Source organism: Ambystoma mexicanum, chromosome 12 (assembly GCF_040938575.1).
Source record: "Ambystoma mexicanum isolate Mex_15411 chromosome 12, UKY_AmexF1_1, whole genome shotgun sequence".
NCBI classification, from domain to species: Eukaryota; Metazoa; Chordata; class Amphibia; order Caudata; family Ambystomatidae; genus Ambystoma; species Ambystoma mexicanum.
Genome location: NC_090936.1, coordinates 1,049,352,432 through 1,049,376,163, shown reverse-complemented (window position 1 = coordinate 1,049,376,163; position 23,732 = coordinate 1,049,352,432). Strand labels below are relative to the sequence as shown.

The 23,732-nt window shown below is 43.9% G+C and overlaps 1 protein-coding gene across 1 annotated transcript in view; it reads left to right on the top strand.

Moving 5' to 3' along the window:
* Positions 1-23,732, top strand: part of LOC138514714 (protein NLRC5-like) — a 311,017-nt gene that overhangs the window by 48,134 nt on the left and 239,151 nt on the right. Inside the window, exon 2 of the mRNA XM_069630116.1 lies at positions 10,937-10,972. Within this exon, the coding sequence (XP_069486217.1) occupies positions 10,937-10,972 (36 nt within the window). The remainder of the gene's footprint in view (positions 1-10,936; positions 10,973-23,732) is intronic.

The window sequence follows — 23,732 nt, the reverse complement described above, 5'->3', positions numbered from 1 at the left end:
AGGTCGGTCTGACTGGGCAAGCAAAAGAGAGGTCCACATTCTCCACCCCTGAAAGGCATTATCAGTTCACTGTTATGCTGTTCTGGCCAAAGAATGCCCCTGTCACCTTCCAGAGGATGGTGAACCAGGTCTTGTTGGGGCTGGAAGACTTCAGTGTTGCCTACTTAGACAACATTGCAGTATTCAGCGACATCTCAGAAGACCATGTATCCCATCTGGAAAAGGCGCTTCAAGCCATGCAGAAGGCTGGCTTGACTATCAAGGCTCCCAAGTGCCAGATAGCACAGGGTACTGTTACTTACTTAGAACATCAATTAGGTGTTGGTAAGAAACAACCTCTGCAGTCCAAAGTCCGGGTGGTGATGGATTGGGACATCCCCACCACCCAGTGTGATGAATCTGGACAATGTGTCCCTTCTCCCCAGAGGGGAGCTACCCCCTTTGGGGCTACTAAGTGAGCAAACTACGCTCGTGCCTCCCTAAGGGACTGGGCAAGTGGGACCTGACTGGGAATGACTACCCTCTTGGGGACAAGGACTTCCATTCCTACATGGACGTTCCAGTCAAAACTACCCTTTCTGCGTATATGGATGTCAGAAAAACTGTTGCATTCCTTGTTACAACTATAAATCACCAAGATCTTTCGCTGACCCTATTGGCTTCAGGTAATGGTGAACCTCGCCTGAACGCCATGATCATGGAAGAGCGTGTCATACCTGATATGTATCAAATAGTTATGAGAAATATTCTATGTGGGGGGGCAAAGCCAAAATGACAACATTTTCAAATGGACACTTCAGGTGCAATGGGCCATAGGTGTATAGGGAAACATTTAAAAATAATGCAGCCAGAAAGACTTGTTAGCGAGTAACCCAAATGCAGTGCAATAGAGGAATAAATCCCCTTAAAAGAGCAACTCTTCAGATATTCTATGGTCTCAGCCGTCTGGTGATTTGCCATATTCATGCCTCGTTTCCTATTCTCATAAATGCAGGTATTCTCTGAGAACTTACCTTGGGAGTTTTTCGCTAAACAGGTGTTTCCTTTGGACGGTTGTGGCCATAGAATACCTGGAGAGGTGTTCTTTTTAGAGCCATTTCCAAGAAGTCGGGCGAACATGCTGCGAGCAACAATCAAGGTTCCTTACGATGGAACTATTGATGTCACTGCGTGATATGGCATTAGTTCCCTTGAAAATGGATATATGATTATCTGAAATGCGTCGGGATGAGAGAAAATGCTAATGAACTCTTTCTACATTAATTCTTGTCATATGGGACAAGATGAATGTAATTATTGTTATGTATGGTGTTTTCTATTAATTTTGTTGTATACCGCAATAGAACCTTGATTTATTTGTTTCTTCCTTCATTTTAAATATATTTTGTATAAGAAAACATGTTTTGAATTCAGTCCCTTTAGTTTTAAAACAGTATTGTATTTACTATATTGACATCTATTGGAGCATGTGCATTTTAAGTTAATTTGCGTTGACAAATTCTGTGTGAACTCTGAATTCTTTTAAGGGGATTTTATTCCTCTATTGGAGTGCATTTGGGTGACTCGTTAACTCTAACGTGTCTTGCTGGCTGCAATGTATCAAATGGTACCATACAAGCGTAGCTGAGGTGCAGTGTTCTGGGAAAATGGCATTCACAGTGAAAATGTAGATGTCTTGACTCACAGCAAAATCATTCATGAGTTTCACAGGCCACTGGCTATTAAGCGACATGGCAAAGCATGGTGTTTGGTTGCAACCTGAAACATAAGAAGAAAGCCATACCTGGGATAAAATAGACTTGGCTCTACAGGAAATGCCTGAGTTGACAAAATGACCATTCTAAAGCGCAGGCTGTGCAAGCCAACATAGCAAACATGCACCATTAGATGCAGATTTTGTAAGTGTGGTGTGTGTTTGTCCATACCCTGCAACTCATACATGATGGACATGTTTACCAAGGGCTTTGTCTGAAATGCTGGCCGATGTAAGAATTCTTTTTGCCCATTGTGATGAATTTTTAGCTACATGTCATGACTTCTCCTTGATAGGGAGCCCTTTCCCATGAGGCCAGGGAGGTGAGGCAGGTACCCGATAGTCCTCCTGTGGGTGGTATAATGTGGGAGGATCGTATGGGGAGGGGCTGCCCCTCTAGGGATAAGTACAACCACCTACGGTGTTAGGGAGAATTCTCTCTTTAGGCTGAATTTCCTAACCTAGTGAGTCCCCCCAGCAGCTTTGCTGGATTTCTGGAGTTTGTATTTTTTCTCCAGCCAAGAGTGAGACTATTTTCCTCCCACTCTTGGACATGATTTATGGTGTTCCTTTGACTGTAAATGTGTTTTATGGGCTATGGGGTCCTTTACTCCATAGGGTCTCATGTGTTTTTACTGTGTGTTACACAGCACCCTCCGTGCAGTGACACAGGGGTGTCATAGTGACACCCCACCATAGACTCCATACCCTGGGACTGACTCTGTCTCCCAGGGCATGTAAAGTCACCATTGGCTTTACTAGTCCCAAATTATGAAAAGAAACCAGTATAAACCATCATATTGTGGATGTACTGGTCGGGGCAATTCGATTGCCCCGCGGTCTGTTAGTCGAGGGGGCACGTCTCCGTCCCCTCTGGTCGAGTTTTGGCTGGTGGCAGTGGATACTACTTTTTATATTCGACCGCGAATACATCCCTATGGGATTTTCCCATTGTTCGAGGCTACCAACTTTAATTATTTAATTCTCATAACCTCGAACATACCGCCGGTTTATTTATTTAATATTAATTCACCGGTTGGTATTTTTTGCCAGGGCTCGATTCTAAAATGGCGTTTGTGTTCTCTTCTGTGACTCCAACCCAAGTCGAGCCCTTTGTTCCACTTTTGGCGGGCTTCTCCACAGAAGCCTCCAAAAGTGGTGCCACTCTGTCTGGGTACCACAGGGGGTGTGGGAGGGGGTTTAGGCACCCTGGACTGAGTTACCTTGGTAACTCAAGTCGCACTCTTGTGTGATTGGCCCAAGTGGTGAGCCGGCGGGCTCACCACTTAGCATGTTTGAGTGACAGCTAGGCTGAGTGAATGGGGGTGTGCTGCATAAAAGCAGGGCTTTGGGGACTGGAACTTCAGAAGTCGCCACAGGACCTGAGAATCCGACGAGGGAGAAGCTGAGCCGACCTGCCACGACGACACCACCGGTGGAGCCCTGCGGAACCGACTCACCACTTCCCGACGACAGAGAAGATCTCCCGGCTGGAGAGGCTTCTTCCCCTGACTGGTGGGCACAACCAGTTTACCTTCTTTTCCTCGCATCCCAGGACGTCTTGTGGTCGAATTGCCCGTGCCAAGCACCCCGGCAACCGGATAGCCACTTACCACTGGACCGCGAATAAAAGGACCGCTCCTTTTACCTGAGAACTCTGCGGCTGGTTTCTTCCCTGGCAGTGCAACGCACTCCTGTCTTCCTCCCCGACGAGATCCTCTCTTCCCCCGGATGAAGCACTGACTTGCATCCGCTGCCAGGAACAACTGCCTCCGCTGGAGCATTCTCACCACTTTAAGGTACTGTGTCCGCCAGGCCTCCCTTTCTAAAGATTGCTACAAGGTAATAATAATCCCTTAACCTTCTGGACTGGGCTGGCCGCCTTGACCATCTAACTGGTCCCTTTCTTTTGGTCCAACTCTTTCTGAACCTTTTCGAGACTTTTGTGCACTTCAACCGTGTGACCTTGGACACATTTCGTTCTGATCCTCTTAAAGTGGATCCGGCCTTCTGAACTCTAACTTCACGGTTTTACTTCGCCTTCCTCTCTTGTGGTGTTCTTGTGAAAGTGTTGGGATCTGTTTCAAATGATACTCTGCTTTTCTCTCCTTTTTAAAACGAATTATTAGAGTGCCATCTGCGTTAAGCACTCACCGCTGTCTGAAAATAAGTGGGGCTTTACTTAAGACTTGTCTAATATTCTGCTAAGGGAGTGTATATCTTTTAGTGACCGTGTTTTTGAACTGCTTAACATTAGTGCCTGTGTGTTTTTCTAGATGTGGTTTTAAATAAATAATTATATCTCTTTTACACCAAGCTCTGGTCAGTGTTTACTTGTTCTACTGTGTTCTTTTGACCTATTGTGAATACTCTGTATACTGCCTAACCCTTCTTGAGGGAAGTCTGACTGCTCAGCCACAGCTATCAAGTGAATCTGTGTGGTACAGACTGCTACCAAGTGGGTTTACTGCCAAACACCTGTAGTCTTAAATCTTTTGCAGTGGTCCCAGAGGGAACTGCACAGGTTTCTGCCTAACATATGGTACAGCCCTTATTAGAACATCACACCCCCACATATTCTAACCTCTCCTTCATCTGGTAACCTCTTTGTAGACAGTAGACCTATGTATCTGTTATAAGGCAGAATACCTCAAGGTTTTGAGACAGAGAAGAACATCAGGAACCTAGGTAATCCAAGTACTGGGACGAGTAGGCCCCACCGAGCAATAACAATGAAACCTGTGAAAGAGAAGAAGTACTTATACAATGGGCCCAGACACTGCTGGCAACATTGTATAAACATCGACAATGGACTAAACACTAGGTCTCGGCAGTCACGGGAGACAGCATGTGTGCTGCGCACCAAACACGGGGATACCAACCTGCGTCGCTGTTCCGGAGGTAGAGAACTCCAAGGATGCCAGCAGCCTGCTGCGTTTGATGATCGGGAGGTCTACAGGAACAGGCCATTGCCCAGCAGTGTTGAGAGGAGGAAGAAAAGCAGAAGGTAGCCGGGAACACCGTTGCAGAGCTGGAGAGAAAGCAAGACGTTGGAAAAGTCTAAAGGAATGTCTGCCATCCCCGGAAGCCCCAGTGACGTGCTGAAACCCTCAACAAGGTAAAGGGTGGCATGGGAGACCCGGAGGGGACGCTGGGCGGCTTACCCAGAGGGTGCATGCAGTTGTCCCTAGGCCCCTTTGCAACCATAACTCTTGGGTGGCACTGCAGGGGCAGAAAGCCTCCAAACCTTCTCCTCCTCATTGCAGTGGTGTAACGAAGCCTGTTGATCACCAAGGAAGGGTTGAGGACCTGAAGTACCTTAAAGGAACTTGAAAGGGAGAGTCCCCAACAACAGTGGTGAGAATAAACCCACTGAGAGCCAAAGAAGTGTCAAAGACCCTAAAAGTGATACGAGTCATCTTCCTTGTGGCAGTACTTGGCAGGGAAGTGAACCAAGTGTGCCAGGTCAAGAAAGAAGAGAAGCCAGGGTCGCGGCGCCACTTAACACTCAGAGTTGGGTGCTGTGAAGCCTAATGAAAAAGACCAGGGGAAGGGAGTATTCCTGCCTGGTTGAAGAGACTGATAAGCTACCAGGAGAAGGGAGCTATTCTCCTGGTAATCCTCACTGGCAATAAGGTGCAACAGGCCTGGGGAAGGGAATTATTCCCCCAGGCTATCAGAGATTGGACGTTAGGAGAAGGGAGGCCATCTCCTGGTCCACCAAGAGAGTATTGGGTGAAACTTTACTATTTATTTATTTTATTTCTTGTAATGCGCCACATGCCCATGGGCCTCAGGGTACACAAATCAGGGGAAGAGAGCCATTCCCCCCTGATAACATGTGAGACACAAGACTATTCTAAGATCTGGAACTGTTTCAACCGACCAGGAACCATCACCCAGGAGAAGGGACTCATTCTCCTGGGACCACAACAGTATTGCCTTATTCTTTAGTTTCTAGTGTAAGGGACAGAAGTAAAGTTGTCTTGACACAGGACGGTGGACACTTTTTCATTGACAGACATCCTGAGCCACCTTAGTTCTTTAGTTCGTGCAGGGAAACCCCTCTTAAGAATAGGGAAAGATAGGTTTTCTCGTGCTTTATTGTTTAATAAAAGTCTTTAGCCCCAAACATGCCACCTTTGTGTCAGCCTCCTTCTTCTGCACCCGTACACCATTTTAAACATTAAAGCTCTACCACTTCCCGCTTGTAAGCCATTCAAATATAAGGTAGGTTTCCCGAAAATCAGTATATCCAAGATCTAACTACACGTTGGACTTCTTCCCTTTTTATGCTGCATTTGGTGGAGTAATCGGCCAGTGATTCTGTGTGCAGAGGATCATAAAGTGATTATGGCTGAAAATATCTTGTCTTTGCAAGCATTCTTTGCAGAGCAGCTAAAGGATTTTCTTGGAAACAACATGATTGTTCATCGTCCTGAGAATGTATGCTGTCCTTGTTTGCCAGGTGTGTTTGTATGGCCGTTGTTGCAGGGGTTTTATTTAGCTGTACAATGCTTGTACAATGCTTTATAAGTATGCTTTATAAGTATGGCAGATTCTAGACATTTTCTTAGGCAAACAATGTAAGATTCAAGTCTCAAATAGATAATGTACCCCTCAATTTCATGTAGGTGTTAGTAATTATACTCCATTGCCAAGACATAGAGGTCACACAGCATTTGCCCAAACCTAAAAGAACTCACCAACCAACTTACACAACAGTGTAAAGTCCTTTCTGTAAATTAAACATTAATTATTGATGCAAACCTTTCCAGCAATGCAATTGTACCTAAAAATGAATATGCTTAACACATTCATCCTCTGCCTTTTCTTAAACCCTGCACTCCAAGACATGTTTTCAGCAATGCAATTATACAAGAAAAATGAATACACTTTAATCCCTGCACTCCGAGATATATTTATCATGAACAGAAATATACAGTGCTGTAAAATGAATACACTATACACATGCTTTGTCTACCTTTTTAAGACCTGCACTGTGAGACATTTTCACCAGGAATAGAAATATATATATATATATATATATATATATATATATATATATATATATATATATATATATATATATATATTTTTTTTTTTTTTTTCAAGTTCATGAGGCCCCCATTTTAGGAAACACTTTTCAGCAGTGTGGAAAAGCCCAAAATACTGGTCCTCTTTAGCAATGTAATCAATCGCAAGCATTTACCTTTTCTAACTTCTTGCCTGCAATCTAAGGATCCGTGGTGTAGATTTACAAGTGTTAGATTAGAGGATCACAGCACTGCATTCTTCATTTTTTTATTCATTGGGTATTTATAATGCGCCTATACAGCAAGAGGTGTTTTAAGGCGTAACAAGAAAAAAAAGGGTGGTGGAACAGAGATGAAGGAAATCAAAAACGGTCCTACTTGGCATTGTGTCATTCGGATCGTGTAATTGCAGTAACAAGAAGTGCAGAGAAGAGGGGAGTGGGACGTGCCGGTCAGGGCAGAAGGGCCTAAGGGTTATGCAAGTGCCAAGGGGAGGCCAGCTGGACAAGTGCCAAGGGAATGAAGCGAGTGAGGGGAAAGAGTGGAGCTCCATTGAAGAGAAAGGGACCCATGGTGGGGGGCCGGGTGTGCGGTGGAACTTGAATGAGGGCATTCATGGCAAACGAGACGAACTCCCACAAAATCAGTGTGACCAGTGATGGGTTGCAACTTGAATGGCGGCACTAATGGAGAAGGAATGGGGCTCCATTGAAGTCAACGTGATCAGTGATAAGTAAGGAGTGCAACTCCAGTGTACAAGACCGATTATGGCATAGGAGAGTGACTCTACTGACATGAATGAGACCAATGATGAGGTAGGGTCGAGACTCCATAGAAGTCAACGTGACCAGTGATAGGGGAGGTCTGCAACTCCATTGAAGTGTATGAGACCATTAATGGGGTAGGAGAGTGACTGGAGTCTTAGGCAAGTGGGACATTAGCATGAGAGGCGGAGAGGGAAGTAGGAAGAGAAAAGGTGGGTCTTGACAAGGTTATGTAATTTAAGGAGATCCGGCTCAAGTATGAGAGGAGCAGGGAGGCCATTCCAGAGGGAGGCAGCTGTGGAGGAGAGAGATCTATCCCCCACTCTCTGCTTGGAAAAGCATCTGATCTGCAGAGAGTTGGGGCTAGAGATATTTAGGGAGAGAAAGTTGGATGTAGCGGGGTCCCAGGCCCTAGAAAGCCATGTGGATGATGCAGAAGTTCTTGAACTTCATCCTCGCAGCAACCTCGAGCCAGTGGAGAGATATTAGGGCTGGAGAGATGCGGTCCCTGGGCCTGAGGCCAAGGATAAATCCTGCAGTCCTATTCTGGATTAGTTGAAGGGGGCAAAGGGAGGAGTTAGGCAGATTGAGGAAGAGGCTGTTGCAATAGTCCAGCCTGGAGAGTACCAGAGCTCTGGAGACATTGAGTTTCTGGGGGAAGGTGAGGTATGGGAGAATGCCTCTGAGGAGGTCCTGCTGAAAGTGGGCCTTCTTGGCAAGTTCTGTGATGTGAGGAGGGAAGGAGAGAGAGGAGTCGGGATGAGACCAAGGTTTTTTGCCTCACAGGAGGGTGAGGGGAGAGGGCCCATGGAGAGCGCCCTCAGTGTAGGAGGGAAGGAGTGAGCTGGGGTCCCAATGAGAAGGATCTCAGCCTTACTGGCATTAAGGCAGAGATCGTTAGCAGTGCACCATACTTCAGTAGCAGACAGACAGTCAGGAATGAGAGAGGAAGAAGAGGACGCAGTGGTGGGAAGCTTGAAGGAGAGCTGCATGTTGTCTGCATAACACTGGAAGTCCAAGAAGTAGGCGGAGATCAAATGGACTATAGGGGTAAGGTAGATGTTGAAAAGCCATGGCGAGAGGATAGAGCCTTGAGGGACACCACAGCTGGAGAGCGAGATGGAGGAAAGAAAAGGCCCCAGTTGAACCTGGGAATGTTGGTCAGAGAAGGAGGAGGTCAACCAGTCCAGAGCCAGGTCTGTGATGCCAAGGGTATCACGGATCCGATTTATAAGGTTGGCATGATTGACCATATCAAAGCAGACGAAAGAACAAGAAGGATGAGAACATAAGGAGAGTTGGAATTCCTAGCGTTCCAGCCTTGGTAAAACTCTCAGAGCGTGTCTCTCCCTGCACTTTTGCCTGTTACAATCCGGCGAAGAAGCTTTCGAAGACTTTAAAAGGTAATGCATTTTACATTGCAGCATAATATTTTCAGTTAGTCCAATACAAGTGAGTAAACTCAAATTGTTCTTCTTTTTATAAACTTAATTATGATCTTTGAGCACAATAAAATAAACATAAGAAGACGTACAATAGGGTGTCCTGATTCTTCTCATGTGAAGTGATGTTTATCATGTGCTGGAACCGTTTTTCTTAAAGTAAACACCTATTTGCTTATTGTTTGGCTTTGGCTGAATGCATGGGTCAGCTATTCAGTGTTTGGATGATATACCCCTAGTTTATACATATAGTGTTGTCCGTTCTTAGCATATTAAAGCATCTTTTTCAAGACCGGATTCATTTATTCCAGCAGAGATGAAAAATGTGCATATTTGCATCTTCACATTTTTCTACCATTCTGTCACAGTTGCAAGCCAATCTTGTTTCCCTCTGATAAAAACTGCCTTTATAGATTCATTATGCAATAATTTGACAGAAGGTGTCCATATACCTTTGCCATGTGTTTTTACTTTTGAAACAACAGAAGTAGTAGTGATGGTATAATGATCATTAAAAGACCCTCATAGCATCCTACAGTGAACCATGTACAGGCCCTTAGAAATAGAAAGAAAATCAATACAATACTTCCTTGTTGCAGCACTTATACCAGGAATAACATTTTTCTCCTGATTGGAAGCTACCAAACAAGTATTAAAATCTCCAAATTAAAAAAGGCCGTTTCTGGTAATTAATCTTCGGACAACCCAGATGTGTCATGATTTTCAGGAGGTGCCTACACATTCACGAAATATAAAGATTTCCCCATACATACAAACTCCAGCTCTATACTCTCCCCAGCTTCTAGAATTTCCATGTATGGTCCAACAATATTTTTGGGGATTTTCAAAAATAATAAACAGTTTTTATTCTCATTGGAACCAGACCAAAAGGACTTCATACATTGCAATTGAGTTTCCCATGTCTTACAGGCACCTCTATTAGGAATTCCACATTCTTGATACCGGATTATGTCACGCTTCACTGCAGCATAAAACTGCATTACTTTGCTGCTTTTCATTGAACTTGTCATAACTCTAGTATTAAATGACACAATTTAAGGGCCATAAAAAGAAACTCTAAAGAGAAAAGAGAGACAACCATTATAAAACTTCAGGTGCACTAGACGCCAAAACAGCATCTAGAAAGTTCTCTAGGTCTGTACCAGAAAGAAAAGCAACCAATGTGGTATTGTCCTTGACAAGCACAGCACATCTATTGAGTATCAATGGACTCAGAGGTGTCATACTGTCCTCACTGGCATCACATCTTTCCTGCATTCTTTCCCTGCAGCGCTCTGTTCAGATCCAGAAGATTTTTTTCTCCTCTTTCTTACTGTGGAAAACTTTTCAGTCTTAACCCGGTCAGAATTTCTATCTCCTCTTCTATTTCAATCTCATGAATGACCAACTTTCTTCATCAACACTTTCTTTCCCTTTCTGCTATAAATCCATTTCATCCTTAATCACTTTTTAATTTTCATTTTCACTACCAACATTTCAAATACTCCTCTTTCTCAATTTCCATCTGCCTCTAATCTGTCACAAACAACTTTCTCACACAATGTCGACCATTGAACCTTATTTGCAGAGGACATCAGACGATCTTGAAAACTGTGACCTTTCTATCAATCACTATTACCCAATTCAGTGGTGCTAATTCTCACATTCTCAGAAGGATGAACAGCAAGTAATTAGGTCACTGAGCTATCGGACTGGCTAGTAAGAGAACGATTATCCCTTGCCAGCAACAGACTTTCAGTAAAACCACTTGTTTCTGTCCTTTGATGGCTGCTGTGTAATATACTGTAAACTATAAACATATTGTATATCATAGTCAAATGGATTAGCTACCCCTGACATTGATTGTATGTGAGTGGGAGAAGGCCTTCTCTGTAAAATGTTTACATTATTGTAATTGATTTGTCTTTCTTTTTTAAACAGGTGAAGAAGCAGTGATCTATGGCAATCCTTTATACGGTAAGGAATATTGCTTTTCTTTTATTATGTTGTATACACATTAGCATTTGTAGTAATTACTGAACAAAGATCTCTTTATGGCATCAGAAATCACACCGTCGGCTAAAGAACATGTGAGCACTATCCTCCTTCAGAAACATTTAAGGCTTCCATCTGAACATGTTGTTAAAAATCAAACCTATTCTTATAGAGTCTCTGAGGATCTATGTGAAACATCTGCTGCCGAAATGCCCGAGTCCCAAAAGTGCGAAGCTGACATCTTCTTGCTTCGAAAATGTTGCATGCTTCTTTTTTACATTTTCCCCCTGCTTTTTATACAATGTAAGGGGGACACCCCGCAACCCCTGAAGCCCATAATGCCGAACTAGGGCAGCGGGGGCACCCCGACAACCCCTGCTCCCCTTGTTCGCCATTATGTGATTCGAAATGTTCTACTATTCCGAATGCACAAAAAATGCGCATTCAGCATTTTATTTTTGCTATTTTTTGCCACTCCCTTCTCTGATGATACAAGGGCTTCTTACTATGTCATAAGTCAGCGAACATCTTAAATCTTCTCTGCACTTTTACAAAGAATTGTCCCAACTGACAAATTGATTTAGGCCCTCGGACATAGGTAAGTAACGACCATCCAACCATTTTCCACAACGTCCTCTGATTACAAATGGCAATATGGCTTGTAAAAAAAGAAGAAAAAAAAAGAAATTGTACTATGGGACGGTTTCCCTAAATTTGTAAAATGAATTGTGCACTCAGGACACCTATTCCTGTTTTATGGATGTGCTATATTCAAAATAGATGTTTTTGATTTGATCTAACCCTCAAGGTTCTGTGTGACTGAAGTGTTCCAGTCTCGTTTACATAATTTACACAAGATGTTTGGAAAAACCTTTGTGTAAGCCAGCATCCCTTGTGTGTTGAAAGTGTGTGAGTTCATGTGGTGTCTCTCATTACACAAACTCACCTGTGAAGATCAGGTCTGACAACAATAGGTGAGCTTATGATAATAAACCACGGTAATAAGTTGGAGCCACAGGTGTTTGTTCAAAACTGAAAGCATGTGTGCAGAGTACTTGCACAGCACTGAAGATGAGTGTACAACCGTTTGTAATGCACTAAAAGTGCATTAATTTCTGGCAATTACTTTTTGAGTGTAGAGTTACTGACAAAATACTCAAAGTGCATAACGTGTGTGCAATCAGAGTGTGTGACAATACTTGCACAGTACTCAAAGTGTACATATGCCGTGCAAGTATTGTCCCAGCTTATAGATATTGTGCGAGTTTGTACAGTGAGTGGTCTGTGCACATAAGCACATTTGCACAGTACTAAAATTGCAATGCTGTGTTCAAGCAGTGTTTGTGTGTAGAGGTTGGGGTGCAGCATGTACAGTACTCCAATGATGAACAAGAATCTCTGCCTCCAAAAGCAAGCAAGTATTCAGGCTTGGCATTTTAGGTTGTTCAATGCATTTTACATGCATAGGCATGAAGTAGTGTTGTCCTCATAAAAAACAGTCATATCGCAAAAGAACATGCATATTGAAGGGCCAGTCATCGGGTCGCTGTTATTAAATGAGCTGTTAACCTCTGCCGTCTGATTAAATACTTCAAATATTTTCAATCGGCAGCTGATGCACGAAGCCTGGTGCTTACACAGCCTGCTATGGAGGCTTATAAAATGCTTTTGATCTCTGTACGATCCAGCATAGAATCATCAATAATGTTAAAACATGCCTTCATGCCCCGGGTACCTGCGGCCATAAACCAACTGCATTCAGTTGGTTTATTCAGTGTAACTCCTAACAGTATGTTCACTGTAGGACCAGAAAGTCGGGCTATACCTTTCTGAAACAGAATACAGACATACGTAAAACATGTGTCCATGTGTAACAGGGCATGACCTCCTTGAAATTATCATTTGCAGCAAGATGAGAATAGTCTGCTGTACCAGGACCCAGCACCACTTTATGAGCAATGCCCATGGAAATAGGCTATCAACATGCATGAAAACACAGCAGTTAGGAAGCTCTGATTATTTGAGGGCCATACCTCCAGTTCAGGCTAAGAACAGTGTTTGAGTGTTTGTGCAAAGGGTTATGATGAATTAAAATAACTTTGGTAAAGGACTATGATGAAGGACAGTGAAGGACTTTGGAAAGAGAGAAGGACTTGTCAATGAAGAAGGGCTAAGACAAGGGAGAATGACTATGATGAAGGACTATGATGAAGGAGAAGGACTATGAAAGGAATTTAATGAAACACTATGAAGCCGAGAGGTATAATGAGGTTTTATGATGAAACAAAAGACATTTTCCTGGACAAAGGACTACGATGAAGAAGGGCTCTGATGAAAGATTTTAATGAAGGGCTATGACAAAGGAAAATGACTATGATGAAGGACTATGTAGAAGGAGAAGGACTTGGACAAAGGTCCATGATAAAGGAGAAGGGCTGTAGTGAATTACGATCATGCCCTATGATTTTTCTAAATTGCATTGTTTGGTTGCCTAAGACCCTGTGATTTCTTTAAATATCACTGTTTAGTTGTTTATGTTGCACTGTTTAGTTGCCTAGGATCCTATGATTGTTAAATTGCACTGTCTGCCTGCCTAGGTCCCACTGATACCCCCGACACACTCACCATCACTCCTTGCCTAACAAGACCCTATCAATCCTGTTCCTCTGTGGCTTCCCCCTTAAGCCCTCTCTTCCTTCCTTCCATTCTCCCTGGCCTGCCATCCCCATTACTCACTCTCCTGCTAAACGCCCCTCAGCCACTCCTCTCTCTCCCATCTAACTCATTTCAGCTTCATCTACCTTACGGGTTTTTCCTTCATCTACTCCAGCAATGAATCCCTCTAACTCTGCTCCCCCCTGCTGACCTCAGCATGGGTCACTGGAATGACCAACCCCACTGCAAAAAATCCTACTTTCTCATGAACTCTTTTGATTCCCATTACCCCAATTGCTTAGTGATGGCAATCACTTAAACCTGAACTCCCACCCATGACACTACCACCCTGGCCACCCTTTAAATTGACTTTACCTTTTTCTCTCACTCTCCTCGTCTCTCCAAAATAGGCGGTAGCGTTGGTCTCATGATCAGCAAGACACACCACTGGTATCCCTTTTCTGCTCCAATTTTACTCTCTCCTCCTTTGAGCGTATCTTGGTTCATCTCCTCTTTCCCACCTGTCTTACTATGCTCTTAATCTACCACTCACCAGGAAGCCTCAACCTCTTCTCTGAGCTCTTATTCAAAGCACTCCTAGTTGATGGTCCTGCCATCATATTTGGTGTGCTCAACCTCTTCATTATGATTAAGACCCAACAGCTCATACATGACCCCACTCTCTGTGACAACTCACTAATCAACCACATAACTTTCCCAGCCACACCCAAGACAGCTCTCACTATCTCATATTCCTACTTTCTGCCCTGGTCTCCTGCGCTATGACAATTGACCTTTCCTCCTCTGACCACTCTCTCATTCACTTCACCATCTCTATTCCTCTACCACACTCACATCCCCCATTCTCATCTATCACCAAATGAAAATTAAAGCCTGACTGCAGGGTCCCCTGATTAGACCAAGTCAACATCTGGCTCCAAGCACCCTCTCCTCTACTTGCTGACTTTATTGAACTCACCTTTAACCAAATTCAGTCCTGAGCGGTCTACTCCTTTCATTGAGCACTACCCTGCCTTTTCCTTCACCTCCGCCCCCCCCCCCTGCATCCTCACCCATGGATCTCCCCAGCCATCCACCTGCTGAGGACCACAATGCATTGCTGATCATGCCACTGATGCAGAGACCAATCCCTGCTCTTCTCACTGCGTACACAGACTTTCTACTGACCCGGACCACAACTCTCCATTCAGCCAAATCCTCCTATTATACTAATCGGCACAACATTCATTCATCGCCCGTTTTTGCAGCACTTTTTGCTGAAAGTGTTTTGCCGAAAAAAAAATCGAAAATTATTGGGGGGGGGGCATATAATAGGTAGGGTGGGGTGGTGTATAGGGAATAAATAATAGGGGAGGGTGGGGTTGGGGGAGTCCCCCAAATAAATAAAAAAAAATGATGATTTTGTTGGGCAAAGATTTTCAGCAAAAAGTGCAGCGGAAAAACTGCTGATGAATGAACAAAGAACCTACTAATCTTGCTTCCTCTCTCCACTCCCACCGTCGCTAACTATCCATGCCCCTAGAGGCTATGATCCCTCCCCCAAGAACTACTCCATTTCCTTCTCTCTGTCCACCAATGACTTTGTTCCACACTTCTCCAGTAAGCTCACCAGATTTAGGGACAGTTTATCCGCCCTTCTATTTCTCCCATCCTCTCCCACATTTTGCCCATTTTCAGTGTCATTATTTTTTTATTTGTTATTTCATCGTAGAACCCTTCCAACTCTTTCCCTTATTGGCTTCAAGGACAACATACATGACTGAGTGTACTAATAATGTCCCTGACTGATCCTTCTCCATCCCATGGGACTCCATTAGATTCTCACAGAAAACCTTTCCGTGGGTGTTGCAAATAAAACAGTCCTAGGTCAACTTCTCTTCATACTATACCCATCCTCCCTGTGCAAATTCCTTTCCTCCTTTGGCTTTAACTTTCACCTCTTCGCTGACGGTACACAGATGTTCTTCTCCTTCCCCTCCTACACCCTTGGAATCTCCGAACACATAACCAACTGCCCAACCGCCATCCAGCACTAGATGGGTCTATGCTGCCTCTTGCTAAACTCTTCAAGGTTCTATGTCATTCCAGTTTTTTGCCACCGATGTTTTGCCGCAAAAACTCATCAAGTTTTTTTGGGGGGGTGCCCCCTTGCCTCCCCTTCCCAGCTATTTACAACCTATTCCCCACATCTTCTAACCCTTGTATCCCTTTACCCAACCCTGCCCCCCCATATTTTTCTATGAGTTTTTACGGCAAAAACTCAGCGGCAAATATCTCAGTGAAAAAGAACCAGCGATGGACGAACGTCGTACCCTCTTCAAATACAGGAGTCCTCTTTCTCCCTGCCTCCAATGACAATCCCATTTGCCCTGACGTCGTCACCCCTCACTCATGGCTTGCAAACTTGGGTTTCGGTGGTGAAAGCTATAGCCAAACTTTTCTGCAACTGTGGTAAGACATTTGGCAACATTTGAAATATATTGCCTGTTTATAATCATAAAAGAAGCACATAAAGAATGCTATGCCACTTTCATTTACCATGTATGTGTATTTATTCTTTTGTAGAGATAATATGTGACTCTCTACCAATCAGAGGGAACCTAGAACCAAGGATGCAGACTGTCAGTCTTGTCATGGGTAGGACAATCAATCCGGGACAACTACTCGTATACTACAAATGGAACTCCTACCCCTCTTAGGTCACCAAGCACCATTTCACCTCAATGCGTACCTTAAACAGATATATTGGTATTGGTATTTTTTATTTATAAAGCGCTTAGGCACAAAACGAGTGCTTCAAATCGCTCCAAGACGGGAGGGGAACATGGGATACAATCATTCATAAGGCCTTGGAAAATTCCGAATGATATACAATAATAATAAGCATACTAGGCCTGACGTAATTTCTGCTAATTCAAGTGCGTTAACAGACAGTGGGGGAAAGCAGGGAGGGGAGGGGGGTACATGCAAAACAAACTGACAATATCCAAGTGCGTGACAAGCAGTGAGGGTTGGAGGGAAGGGGGAGAGAGGTGGAGGCATGTAACAACTCAACAGCCATACTAGAGAACATTTCTTGCTAGAATGAACACAGTAGACATTGACATAAGGGGAGTGGATTAGGGGAGGGGAAAGGGAATGGGTAAATTGGTTGGGCATTCTATAACGTGCCACTAACACAAGTGTTTCAGGTGCACAATGCTAGTGGGGGGGACAAAGGGGCGACAAAGGGGCAGACAGACCACAAACTTACTGGTTTGGGTGCTTTCAGTTTGTGTAAGTGTGCAGACATTAAGTGCGAGGGGTGGGGGAAGGCATAATTGCACCTAGTCCAGGAGCGCTGGGTTAGTGCGAGGGTTATCTCTTTTGGGAAGTGTGTAATGCAGCCAGTAGTGCCGGGGCCCAGAGGCAAGTTTAGGGATTCTGAGGTGATCCAGGAAACCAGTCAGCTAGCTGAGCAGAAAGAGCAGGTAGTAGGTAGGGAACGTAGGTTAGCAGAGGAGAGGAAGAGAGAAGGCAGAGGAGAAGAGGAAGGTCTGGAGGATTTTCTGGAATTTCAGGAGATCCGGCTTGAGATGGAGAGAGTCAGGGATATTGTTCCAGAGGGTGGCCCCTGCAGATGATAAGTAACTACCCACAAGTCTCTGTTTGGAAAAACGGCTCACTCTCAGAGAGTTGGCGGACGATGAGCGGTGTGCTCTAGAGGGAGTGTATTTGGGAAGAGTGTGTTGTATTACAAACATACGATTGCAATTGCATATGCATAGCATTTTTGAATGAGTTCATTACATCCACAGTTAAAAAATGTATTCTACGTGTGTTATACAAAACGAAATCTCAAATCAACATATAATTCAAACATTTACATTGCTTGCAGGATAATAAAAACATACATTATTGTGCACATGACTATGAAAACATGCATAAATGGGTATATACATAACCAGAAGATCAAAAACTATGTGGCCTAAATCAACAAAAACGTATATCTTGATTCCTAACACTGTCCTTGGTTAGCCCTATTATATGGGTCTCTTTTTTTCAATTCTGTGTTGTTAACATTTTTAAACTCTGTGTAGAATGTTTTGTTCCTTGGCAGTATTTGTGGCAGAGGGCCTAATTGGAAAGGGATTCTGGATTCATTCCTAGTTCTTCAATTTAGTCGATGTTTGTGCCATAACATCTAATAAAAAAGCATACAGATATGTACACGAGCCATGATTCGAATCATGGGAGAGGTTTCCAAAGACATAATGTTTAAGAAAGGTAGAACTAAATATAGTTCTACCTGAGTTCATTCTTCTGTCTTCGATGTAAATCTCTGTCTTGGGACATTCCAAATCGTTATTTTCAATGGATCTACACAGTTGCACAGTCAGTTTCTCAACCATTTATCTGTGAAAAATAGAGAGACTTATGTTCTAATGTCCAGTGATAGATACTGGACTCCCTGTAATATGTGTCAACGGACAGGTTGCGGTGTTAGGCTTAAACGGAAAACTCTAAATACTGATCTCTAATAGCACGGACATCAGTAGCTCTGTTTCCCGATTTAGATTGTGGAGGGATAACCCATTCTTTCCACATATGTGTGTTCTCTATTGTGTGTCTTTTGCTGTAAAACAATAATCAGTATTTTGTTACCTATCTCTATTGCCAGGACTTCTGAAGAAATCTGCATGTGTGCCCTTTAGAAAACCTGTACCTTGTAGTTAACAGATAGACAAAATCACCTTCCATGTGCTTGCTGCCCCATATTCGGCAGTATCCTAACAACAGCCATTTTGAAACAACACTGTTGTATTTACCAGATGACATCTTCACAACTGCTTCAGCTGTGACGTGCTGGCGCTACGTGTATTTACATGTGGGCCTCCAAATGATCACCCTTTTTCCCCAGTACTAAAAAAACTCAAGTCCAAGTTTTGAGCCTCATAGGAGGGAAGCCTATATGGTTTGTCCAACAAATCTAGAACACATATTTTGTCATTGCTGAAGCCTGAGGAGGAGAGAGAAAGAGTAGGGAACACCGGCGATAACCTGTAAGATTAGGACATTAGCAGCAGGCCATCCAGGGCCATGGCAGGGGACAGAGGTGGGTGGGGGTACAGGTTGTTTCTGCCTCACTGAAGACCAGGAAGGTTATTTTAGCCAGGGTATTGGGGAAGAGAGGGGACAAGACCCTAGCGTAGCAGCTTCCTTGAAGGATTGCAGAGCAGCATGACCCGACCCAAAGGCCTTAAGAGAGCAGACTCCTGTTCACAACGCTTGTCCAGTACATAGGCCCCCTGGGATCCGTTCTCTGCCAGAGTCAGAAGATTGGAGATGATTCTGTAACTCAATAGCCCACAACACAAAGACATAAATAGTCTTTTTGGAATTCCATTTTTCAAGGGCCCAAAGGGGCCATTTCTTGGAGTTTGTATGAGCCTTTTGTTTCCATCTGTGTTGAGCCCTGACACGCCCTTTTGGACATGTAAGGCCACACAGAGTCTTGTGCCAAGTTAAAAGACCTTGGGCCTCATCACAAGTTGGGCGGAGTGGTAAAATTGCAGCAGTAATGTTATTACCGCCACATTACCGCTCTGCCCAACTAAGAGTTGGGCAGAATGTTGGGGATTCACCACCAGCTCTGAGCTGGGGGTAAATCTGGCAACATTCCGCCCATTTTCAGCGCTGTTAGCGCCACAGTAATTGTGTCAAAACGCCCCATTGGGTCCAATCAACCCAATATAAATGGGTACTTACCGCCACACTGCAACTTGGGATCCGGGATACCACCCACTTGTGATGAATCCCCTGGAGTTTTCTTTTTATGTTTACCTGATTATGCTTAGACCTCATTCATACTGGAAGGGACGTTTGTGTCTGGGAAGAGTGTGAAGGTAGAAAACATCCCAAGAATTCTAAAACCCCATGCTGGTCCATTGAGTTAGTATCTGTGACACTTTGGGCCCGATTTAGGGAATATATTGCGTGGAAAATCGGGGACTTGCACGCAAAGTCACGCGCCAGCACCTGTTCGTCGATTCATGGAACACAATACGTGGGTTTACCTGGGACTTGCGAGGAATCCGCGCCGGTCCGACATGCAAATGCGACAGCACGAACGCCTTGCGTGAGACCCCAAGCGAAGGGCTGTCTGGGTCTGCGCAGCCACCTAAAAAGGGGGCGGAACACGTGGAATGGGGTACAAGAAGCGAAAATGTGGCCGTTACGAGCAACATTACACAGTTAAACAATCGCAACACCCATACGCGCGCAAAGAAACCATATTCATGTATTCAAACATGGATCTAGGGCGCGCAAATCCTGAAACAGCTACGCCATGCGATAGCAGGCGTAAACTTCAACGCTCACTCAGCAAAATGCATAAAAAGCATGCACGATCAACAAACGCTCTTATACTGCCACAATGAATGTACCGTTTGTTGCAGCAGTGATCGTGGGACACCGCAGGAGAAGGAGGATGGCCAGGGCCCGGATTTTCCACCTAAGGACCACACTTTTTGGGATGCCTGATGAACAGGTCTATGCCAGGTATAGGTTTCCCCCTCAAATCATCTTAGACCTGGTCACGGAGTGGGAAGATGACCTTACATCATCCCCCCTGTGCTCCCAAGCACTGAGCCCCTTGCAAAAGGTGCTCAGTGTACTTCATTTTTTGGCCACTGGCTCACTCAGAGGACCACTGCCATAGTTGGGGGCATTTTACAGGCCGCATAGTCACGCTGCCTACACCAGGTGTTGTCAATAATGACTGCACGCCCCTCAGTCTGCCGGCACATCTATATGCCCAGAGCTCCTGCTGAAAGGCAGGCCGTGGTCCAGGATTTTTATGGGGTGGCCCACTGTTACGCTCACCTGGCTCCCACAGAGGCTTCGATCTGAATTGGACAGCTGCGGTCTCCACCAATGTGACGCGTAGAGCCGAGATGACAGACTGAACTGGCCCACCTAGCTTCGTTTGCTTGGCCCGTAGGAATATTCTTCTGCAAATGGAGAAAGGGAATTAACCACCCGTGAAGTTGAGCGTAAATCCCCCCACCCCCGCTGTTCTCCCCACTGATCACCTTTGATGTCCCCTCTTATAGTCTCACCGGATGGTTTGAAAAGATGAGCTCTCCATCCTGCATTGAGCGCAGGGGCACGTAGATAACCAGTTGCTTCACTGGCTCGAAGGAATTGGTGAGTTCCAGAACAATGTTGACTCTGAGATTCCCGGCAAGACACCGTAAGTATGTAGTTCGTAAGAGTTCAAATGCCTGACTTTCACTCTTGTCCCATTCCTTGCAGGTTGCAGCTTGACCCTAGTGAAGAGTTCCTCGTGGCAACCGGTAATATTCTGGTAAGGATTTGTATTATCCAACACAGTTCGATAAAATAATGTCAATATGTAACCTGTTGCTTTCTCCCTTATTCAGGCACTGAGAGAAAGTATGAAGTCTCGGGGAATAATGCCTCCGGTGGTAAAATCAGGTAAGTCTATTGTGGTGAGGAGGGTTCTCTTTGTTAGTCCCTTTGTTTCACCTTGCTGTCCTTTTGTTTTCCCCTTAGGGGTGTAAGAGGATTCAATTCAGCACTACAGCTAAGTCAGCGCCTAGTCTAGAATACTGGATGAAAACCCTTATTGATATATCTTTATGTCCAGTTCATGCGTTCTGGATGACTACCCTTATATAACACCCCTCTCTTGGAATCCTCCTGACCCCACTGAGCCAAGAAGTAGTTCTGTTTTGCAAGTTAAAAGGTTTATTTGATAATTTAAACAATATATATATATATCACACTTTAGTATAAATTAATAATTGAATATCACACTTAATCTGATATGATAAAGATTAACAACGGAGAATCTGGCACTAGCACACTTCTTTATAATCACTAAGGAGTTGACATGAAATGGATAAGGTAGCACACTGGTAAATTGGGACAGAAGAATAATGTGATAGAGAATGCTTTATAGAGTTCAAATGGATGCAATGTTGAATGAAATGCAGTAAAGAAAATAACTTGATAGAATTTCAGCAAAGACAATGTAATCACTTTCTTGGACAATTCACCCCCCCCCTTTTATGCAATGCAAGGAAATGGAAGGAAGCACACAGTTCTCAGAAATGCAATCAAATGTAATTCAGTTCACCCCAGCAAGCTTAGACTAAAGAAGTTTACAACACAGGCAAAAGTGCTTTGATATGTGCTGGCAATAAAGTGAAAAAATATGCTAAATTGCTTTTAATTCCCTCTAGATGTTCAGGGTGAGTGGTATCTAGTTAATATTAGTCCAGGCTCACACTAGCAATGATGCAGGGATAGTTAGCAGGTTAAACGAATTTCTGGCAAATGAAAGGCAAGCAGCAGCCGATTTTTTTACACGTGGAGAAATTTGCAAATCGCGGCAAAATTTGCGGGTGCGCCGAGCGCTATTACAGAGGAACCGCAAGGACTATCACTATCGTTTTGGGGTCCTAGGAAAGCCTAGGATCTCAGCTTCCAGATGAAAGTTACTGCAAGTCTCTAGCACAAACGGTCACGGAGATATGAGTGATTAAATAAAGGTCGTTTTTCAGATTTGAAATTTTAAAGTTCAAAAAGACAAGTGCAGCTTGCAACTAGAAAATGACAAGTGACAGTTAGGAGGCAGTTCTACTTAGATTAAATAGATTGAATTATATTATTTTAACTAAGAGATTTGTTCTGCACAGTTCTACTAGGTACTCACACTATATTCTTGAATTAAATGGGCCTCATCACGGATCTGGTCAGGTTTTAGACTGGACTCCGGTTCAGCTCTTTGGTTCTGCTAACATTGGCCTGGGTCAGCTCTGCTCTCTCTCTCTGGGTACAGCACTGCTTCTGGATTCTGGAGATTGAGGTCTCTAGTTTGGCTCTTTGAAGTTTGATGGAGGTAAAGTATGGAATTTTGGCAGAGCTTCCAGCTGCAAGTGGAAAATGAATGTCTATTTGGCTTGCACTCTCTGCTTGTATCTGTTTAGAATGTGGGTGTGTGTGTTGGTCATAACTAAACTTGCCCCTCTCACTTGTCATTGGTCCAGCTTTCATTTCTCCCCTGATTGGGGAAGCTAAGTTGTGTCAGAGTGATGTCAGCCATTTATGATCTCTTGAAAAAACTCCCCTGTCATCTGTGCACCCAAATCTATATATGATCAAAACACATATTTCACAGTTACACAGTTGTTTGAAATTACATATACATGGTGTGGCTGAATTTAGCCATGTCTCTGTCCAAATCTGCTGTTTCTAGGAGCTTGCATTGAGAAATGGCACATATTTCACTTTTTAACGGATTTTGCAATTTCTGACATTTACCCAAATTTACACACATGTGCGCAAGGAGTATGGTCATTAATAGATGAAGTGTCAGATTTTTAACCTGCATACATTTAGAGTAATATCCTCTTTTCCGCTAAAACCCCCCTGAACATACCACCGGGTCCTACCATGTCTTAAAACGTGGGCAGAAAAATCACAAGAATTATGGTATCATTTATAAAATTTTCACATGTCCGCTCTATGAATGATCCATCTTTTTAAAGTTATGTTCTGACCCCAAAGGGGTGTGTCTTTTCAGGTCACATGGTATAGAAACCAGTCTTTCCAGTTTCTGCCAAGCCAGCTTGCTCTCACAGGCAGTGCCCCTCCCAGCTTCTGCCAAGAGGAAGCTCCATTTACGACCCCTGCCAATAAAACATTTGCCTGAGTCAGGACAGGGCTTTGTTCAGAGCTCCTGTATTCTGTGGGGGCCCCCCTTAATTCAATTATCAGAGAGATGGCATATCCTTAGTGTGGCCAGCAAAAGGCAGATAGGCCTGGGAACACAGCTGTGACTCAAGTTTCACTCCTGATGGGGGTAGTTGCCAGGCAAAATTCAGTTCCTTAAGCCAGTTTTTTTTAGATAAAATGTCACTTCTGTTCCCCAGTTTCTGCATTCAAATAACTAAACATTTTTACATATGCAGCTAGAATGCTGATTCTAAGTTTAAAACTATGACATTTAAACAATTGCAACCTATGTGACACTCAAACATAGGTCACTCATTTAATC